At 30.6% G+C, this 7,897-nt stretch overlaps 1 protein-coding gene across 1 annotated transcript; it reads right to left on the bottom strand.

Annotated features, from left to right (window-relative positions):
• Positions 1–1,431: 1,431 nt before the first annotated feature.
• LOC146993295 (uncharacterized) lies at positions 1,432–5,833 on the bottom strand. Its single transcript, XM_085808191.1, has 2 exons — positions 4,888–5,833; positions 1,432–4,812 (listed from the first exon to the last, which is right to left on the bottom strand). Exons 1-2 carry the CDS (start codon positions 5,762–5,764, stop codon positions 4,265–4,267), a joined length of 1,425 nt encoding a protein of 474 aa, XP_085664317.1. The 5' UTR covers positions 5,765–5,833; the 3' UTR covers positions 1,432–4,264.
• Between the last annotated feature and the right edge of the window lie 2,064 nt (positions 5,834–7,897).

Raw genomic sequence — 7,897 nt, 5'->3', positions numbered from 1 at the left:
GTTTTTATTAAGACTTTCAATAGCTTTCTACACGTCACATAAGGATGGTGCATCAGGTTTCTGAGTTTGATCATTTTCAACAACATTCAACTCGACAGAGCAAACAGCACGTTATAAACAGCACCTTATAAACGTTTTTCTACTGGAGTTGATGTATTTGGTAAATGGATAGCACATCCTACCATTTTAAAAGTATTTCTGATTTCTGAAGCTGATATCAAGATGTAACATAATATAGCTAGTATAATAAAGATGTACCATAAATGTATATGTAAATAACTTAGGTAATATATTTGGATATCAAAAACTTCAACTATGATATATGATAAATATTATATGTAAGTTTAAGCACATATTTATTCCCATGAAATGTAGTTCATATAAAAATATTTTATGTAATAAAGAACTGTCATCCAGCTTATGCCTGTATAATTTTGCATTACATAGCATATTTATTATCACAGGGGCCAGATCTTGCAAGCATTCAAGCCTGCACCTCCTATTCACTAACACTAACCTCTCTGAAAATGAAACTAAATCCAAGATGTCAGACATAGGCAGTGGACTTTTTTTTAAACCAAGGGCATCTTTGTCGCTTGCCTCATCATTTAGGAACATGAGCATAGGCCGCAGTAATGTCAGGGGCGTAGCTAGAGGGGGGCATCTGTTCCCGGGCGCCAAATTGATGTTACGACATTTTAGAATTAAATGTTTTCCATCCTTGGCAAGCAGTAGGGGGCGCGAAACCTTCAGTTGTCCCTGGACGCTGAAAACCTAGCTACGACTCTGAGTAATGTTATTTTTATTTTTCCAGGCAAGAGGTGACCTCTTTCAATGTGAATTATTTTTGAAAACCATGGACACTGCTTTCAAATTTCACATATTGGTACAAAAAAGTACAGTACTTCATTCTTATATTATGGCTAATTCATTAGCTGGGTAAAGTTTGTTAGACAACAGAAATATAATACAAATATTTTCCACACTGAAGTCTTCAAATTATTAATCCAATATTTTTTTTTTAAATCCCATTGTCCTAAATTTTAGATTTATAGCTTCAAAAATGCAATTATTTTGATATTGCTGGTTGCAAGGGTTTAAAGCTTTACTGTTGAGTTGGTCAGGATGGAAATTGATGTTCTTTTTACAAGAATCTTGTAAAATTTCACAAATCGGTAGCAGATTTCTTATAGACAAATATAATACTATTGATTTAATTTGAGCTTCATGTTCTTTTCCACAAGAATAACATGACACAGTATCCAGAGGCAACTGATCTTTGTTATAATTAATGATAACATATCATGATTAGTAATTTGTTATCTGAAATTCTGCAAGTTTTGTAGGGGTGGACGATCCTTCTTCAGGAGGATTTATAATATTTGCAGGCACATGTAGCATCTTCATGAGGTCAGAAATTTGGCATCATGAACCGTATAAGAGATAGACTAACCCAGTGGGCGGAGCGTGCGTCTCTTACATGTCCGCAAGAAAGAGAAGGAACGATCTGACTTACTTTAACACTGAAACCTATGGGGTTTGCATCACATAACTGTTTTTAATTATTAAATGTGATATGTTGTATAAGTGATGAGATTATGAAAGTCACAGTTTTTGCAAATAAGATTTAATATAGCTTATTAAAGCACTTTTTATTGCATTTTGCACATTTTTTCATACGTAATTCTTGTACAAACTTTACTTTGGTAAAACGATAAAAATTCTAAATGCAAAACTTATGAACTTATTTCTGTGTACAAATAAAGTAAAATTAAATAATATTGATAGCACATGATGCTTTGAAACAAATAAGGTAAAATTAAACAAGATCTGATAGTTTTTGATTTTATGAGTATTTCAGGTAGTAGTTTTTAAAATTATTATAGCATAACAAGACGATCATTTATTTGATTATATGATCATTAATTATTAACATTACAAGATGATTATTTATTTTAGTACTTCATAAAATTCGGAGCATAAACTTTTCTAAGTGTAACAAGGGGGAAAAAAAAGATAAACTCGGATTTTATTTTATATTACATCCAAAGGAGCGTTTTTGTAATGTTTTATGTGTGTTTTATGTGTTGTAGAGACATTAGGTATATTTTTCGTAGCAGGAAAAATGAAAAATAGCAACCGCCTTCGCCAGGAATCGAACTACGGACCTCTGGAATACCGGCCCAGCGTGCAGAATCATGAAGGCATGCTAAGAAAGTGGGAGAAATACCTTATAGTATTACCTTTATTTATTAAATATCATGTTCTTCGCAAGTAAACCACATAAAATTCAATTCAAGAGCAATATCTCAAAATATTTGAAAATGGCATATCTTTAGAATTTCCACGCTGGAGATAAAAATGTTATTTTCTGTGCAGGGTTGCTATTGCTGTCTTTGAACTAGTTGAGTTTGCTAATCAAAACTTTGTTAAAGTTACAAAATATGAAATGGATTAAAACCAATTCGAAATTAGACCAGGTGCTTATGTTTGGGCAGACGATTACGTTATTCAAAATTTGATGGCTCTAAATTCTGTCGTTTTTTCACTGTGCAAGAAACATACATGCATTCATGCAGATTCTTCGTTATTTAATTTCTTTAAATATAATACAGAGCGATAATATTTGGTGGCCACAGTTTGCAAAGTGAAACGGACATTTATAGTGAAACAAAGCAAAATGCCGTTTCAAAGCTAATAGCCTTTCTGAGCTGCTGCCCTTTTGGGCTAATAAAAGAAATTCACAATAAATAAGAAAACTTATGCAGAACTAGAAATAAATTTAAAAAAATAATCATTATAATATACTAGCACAAGTTAATTATTGCAGTTAAATACAATTTTTAACATTAGAATAAATGCATAAAAATTATTAAAATGTTTATCACTATGATGTATTATGAAATATTATTGAAACAAAACTCCTTTGTAGAATATCATGCTATAATATTCACCTATAATTTTAAAAAAGCACTACAATTAAGAATTTTAAACAAAAACTTTCAAAAATCCATTTTTTTGTATTGTAGTATTTTTTCTTATTTACACCAATAAAAATGCATAAAAATTGTAAGAGAAAATTGTTTGTTTGAATTTTTCTATTAGTTCAGATTTAAAATATTATTTTTTAAAAGAAGCAGATACAAATTTCCCATGTTGCTGTATATTCATATAATGAGAAATAAAGTAAAATTATTATATTTTGGAATCGTAAATTTCTGAAAATATATTCATGTCTATAAATCTGAATTACTTCTTCCAGGCAAGCCATAAGCAAATGGTACATAAAATATGATACATTATTTAAGTAACTGGTTTTATTTCATTTCACTGATGAGATTACTTATGAAAATTTTAAAAGATACGTGAATTTACTACAGAAGTATAAGCTATCTACTAAACATAATAATTAAAATCAATATATATATATATTAATATATTGATTTTAATTATGACATTATGTTGTTAATAATTAATATGTTTTTAATATGTCACTAAAATATTATAGCCATTATAATTCAGGAGGACCTACAACTGTAATTTTTAAATGTTGAAAATATGGAATTTTTTTTTTCACTTTTATATTAATAAGCACTTTTTCTTAAATTTCAAAATATTTATATAAAGCAAAAAGCAGCAGAACACATACATGTAAAACTAGAATATTTGTTAGAACATTTACAGAAATTTTGTCATTTTTTATTTTCATATCTTGGATATTGAATTAGGCCTAATGCAGTATCCTGAGCTTCTACCGCTGTCAGCTTTGGAATATAAGTTGCTTTCCTTTTTCTCTTCGTTGAAAACAATCTTCTTTGAGTGTCAATATTTTTATTTGAAGGTATATTTTTTGGCATATCAGATGGATTTTTATTTAAACGTATTGCACCTAATTTTGCTTTTAATGATATAATATTTTTTTGAAGCAATTCATATTCTTCTGATGAAGAAAGCGAGGCAATTAGCATTGCATATTCTTTTTGCAGATTATCTTTAAGTTTCGATGGTGATACACATGATTGTTTATTTTTTTTAAATCCTTCAAGCAAAATATCAGATTCTTCATAAGCTAAATCAATTTGAAAAGAATGCTCATGAGTATTATCTTCATTTGATTCTGGAAGTTTACTTTTATGTTTTAAACAAACTGAATGAATATGCTTACACATATTCCAGCGGATTGCAGAATCAACACAACTGCAAGTATATCTATGAATACAAGCATTGCATTCTTTGCATAATAGCGGACAGTCGCATTCTTTTGTTATGCACAGGGAAAGCCCTGACGCAAATCATCCAGTACGAGCAGTGTGATTAGTTCAAATCCATAACTGTTCAACCCATGGGTGCCATCTATACATATACAGTCTGCTCCAAACTTCTGTAGTAAGTGCCTCTGGGAGTCATTCATTATAATTAATGCAAAATCATCATTTTTAAACTCGGGATAATTTTCTAAAATTTTATTTTGAGGCTTGTAAAATAGAATACAGTTGATGTCCTCGCTCGCCATTTCATTCACCCAGGCTTCTACACTTACACAATCATTTTTATGCCTTACAGCATTTGATTGCAGATTATAAGAATTTTCAATGTTCCATAAGTCTTTCTTTGTCAAAAGATGCAACCTCTCAAGCCCTGTATCAGATAAAGAATCCCGAATTTCATCTAAAATTGCGTCGAAAGGGACTTTTCCAGCAATTTTAGTTGCTAATAATTGTCGTTCTGATTTTGAAAGAGGCAGATGACCTATATCATTTTTGTGACCTACGTGGGTTTTTCTTATATAAGCAGTGCACTTTCCATTATTAAATTATCTTACTTTTATAGAGGCTGGGCAATAAGAGTTTATTTTATTACTCCCTTGTATTTTTAAATGTCACATACCTTGCGCTTTAGATATATAATGTCCTGAACGATGGCATCCAAAATAAATATACTTTACGTGCAATTGGTCATGCTCCTTTGTAAATTTAACAAATTTAGATTTTGTTTCTCTTTCAAAACTCTCCTTCCACAGCATGAAATCCTCAAACGTAGAGAATTCTCTCTCTTCTTTTTCCATGGGTATTTCATGTTCCATTTGTAAGTGTAGAGTAAAATTTTTCTTTGAAAAATTTTCATTACATAATGGGCATTTATATAAGTTTTTACGCCGAATGCTTAAGGGCAGCGAATGCACTCTCCGCTTGTGAAACAGCAAATTTTTGTTATTATTAAATTGACGAGTACATAAACTGCATTTGAATGTAAGAACTTTCTTTTTAAGCATTGTTTGTTGTGGCATATGGAATTTTATTCGGTGACGTTTGAGATTGCTGCTATTAGCGAAACATTTTTTGCAATCAGGGCAGTTAAAGTTTTTTGAACTTATTGTGGATTTTGTAGCCAATATATTTGAAATCGAATTACCATTAAAAATCTCATGCTTTTTATAATCTGAACTCGATCCTTCTGCAGCAGAAATGTGTTCTTTATTGCAATGTATGTTCTTCAAATGACGCTTCAAATTGCTGGCATTTGAAAAACACTTTTTGCATACGGAACAGCTGAAAGATTTTGAAATTGTTTTCTGAAAGATGTTATCGCTCGTATTCAAAGCGGAACTGTGAATTTCAGATGCAATGTCTAGTTGATCATGGGTACCATCATCTAGCTCGTTTAAACTGGTATTACATTTTCTAATATTCTGAATCAATTGATCAGAATATTCCGAAGTATTTGGCCCTGAAAAGGGCCTTTTATTTAAAAATTCTTCACTCATTATAAATACGTGAAAGAGATATAATAAGGATAAAGCGCACGAAATCAAATAACAGGAATTATAAACAAATTTCAGCGTCAGAGAAAACCGTCATATGATGCGCAAAAGTGAATGCGCATAAGAAATGAGGATCAGATCACGATCCCAAAAGTTGCCTTCTCTCCGTAGACGCTAGTCTAAAACCCGCCGGGAACTGAAGAAATTCAACCAATCAGAATAAGCTACCGCCGGAGATGTCTTCTTGACGGCGGTAGCCAAATCTCTGCAATTCGAGAAGATTTATCAAGAAAATTACAGTTACCACTGAAAGGAGAAACCGTTTTAAATCTGCATACCTTCGGTGAAAAGAACGGAAAATATTGGCGTCGAAAGAAAGTTGAACTTACTCTCCGCAATATTAATGACCCTGAAAAATCCATAAATCTCGAAGTCATTGAAGTACCAGTCATAACAAATGCCGATATACGGGTACCAGATGTAGAAATGAAATCCAAACTCCAGGCATTCGCCGTCATAGTCTTTGACACTACAATCTCAAATCCCAACCAGATCCTTTTGATCTTTGCCGCCTGGTAAAGTCCACTTGAAACAGCGGGTGTGGAAGGTTGATCGTGGCGAGGGGAAACCGGCAGAGAGTGTGGTATCCATTCTTGCTCTTGACTGTTGCGGTGTGCGCTTCGAAAGGAAAGCACTTTTGCTCTGCTTATTTTTGTAGCTCTTATTTAATATTTTACAATATTCTTTTAGCTGTTATTTAAAATTTTACACTTTTCTTTTCAGAATTTACGAGTTATTTTTTTCAGGTTTGACAAGTTAATTTTTTTTTTCAGGTTTTCCTTTCAGATTTTGCGGTGTGCGCTTCAAGTAAAGCATTTTTTCTCTGCTTATTTTTGTAGCTCTTATTTAATATTTTACAATATTCTTTTAGCTGTTATTTAAAATTTTACAATATTCTTTTCAGAATTTACAAGTTATTTTTTTCAGGTTTGACAAGTTAATTTTTTTTTTCAGGTTTTCCTTTCAGATTTTGCGGTGTGCGCTTCAAGTAAAGCATTTTTTCTCTGCTTATTTTTGTAGCTCTTATTTAATATTTTACAATATTCTTTTAGCTGTTATTTAAAATTTTACAATATCCTTTTCAGAATTTACGAGTTATTTTTTTCAGGTTTTCCTTTCAGATTTTACAAGTTATTATTTTTTTCAAATTTACAAGTTATTTACTATATCTTTTGCTTATCTGTGAGCTAATTTAAGATTTTACAATATTCTTTTCAGGTTTTATAAGTAAATTTTTTCAGGTTTTCCTTTCAGATTTTGCAAGTTAATTTTCTGTTTATTATCGTGCTTAACTTGATTATTATTTCAGAAGTAATAAGGCATATATATTCAGCACTGTTTTTATCCTTAATTAATTACTGAGCGTTATTAAAGTTTGATTTTTTGCTTTTTGGGTAACAAACATTTCCATTAATTACCTTTTTTTCTATGTAAAAACTCTGGTTTGGGAATACTTACTTCGAGTACCAATTTTTATTTTTCATAGGTACAGAAGAAACTAAAAAGTATTTTTTTTTTTTTTTTTTTTTTTTTTTTTTGCAAAACTGTTTCTTATGCTTGCTTGATTTTAAATACAGCATTATTGATATATATTTCCGTACAATAATTTTGGTTTTTTGTTATGAATATTATGCGCTAAGTTATACAGCTGCTATTTACAGCATATTTATATATACACACCATGATAATGACTCTGTGTATTGATGCAATTTAAAAATCATCTAAATATTACTGTTTTTTCAAGTGTTCCTATTTAGATTGCCATTTGTATTTTTCTGATAACTACAGAGTTCTTATGTTGTTAAACTAATAACACTAAGAATATTTTATATACTAATATGTCATCGATAAGTTCTAGGTTTTGTTGTGCTTCTTGTGACTGCTCATTTTCTGTTAAAAGTAATTTATATAGACACATAAGAAATTTTCATTCTGAACATAAGTTGGAAACTTATAATGAAAGAGATTGTACTCTGTGTAATGAAAGGTTTACTTCTATGAAAGAGTTGCATGACCACATAGATTCCGTCCATACAGATATAAGGTTAAATTTTCAGGAACTTATTTTTCATTCTA

Source organism: Stegodyphus dumicola, chromosome X1, assembly GCF_044657685.1.
Source record: "Stegodyphus dumicola isolate Sdum_Otavi_A_Nest chromosome X1, ASM4465768v1".
NCBI lineage: Eukaryota > Metazoa > Arthropoda > Arachnida > Araneae > Eresidae > Stegodyphus > Stegodyphus dumicola.
Note: the sequence above shows the minus strand (reverse complement) of the source record. Positions and strands in the feature narration are given on the sequence as shown.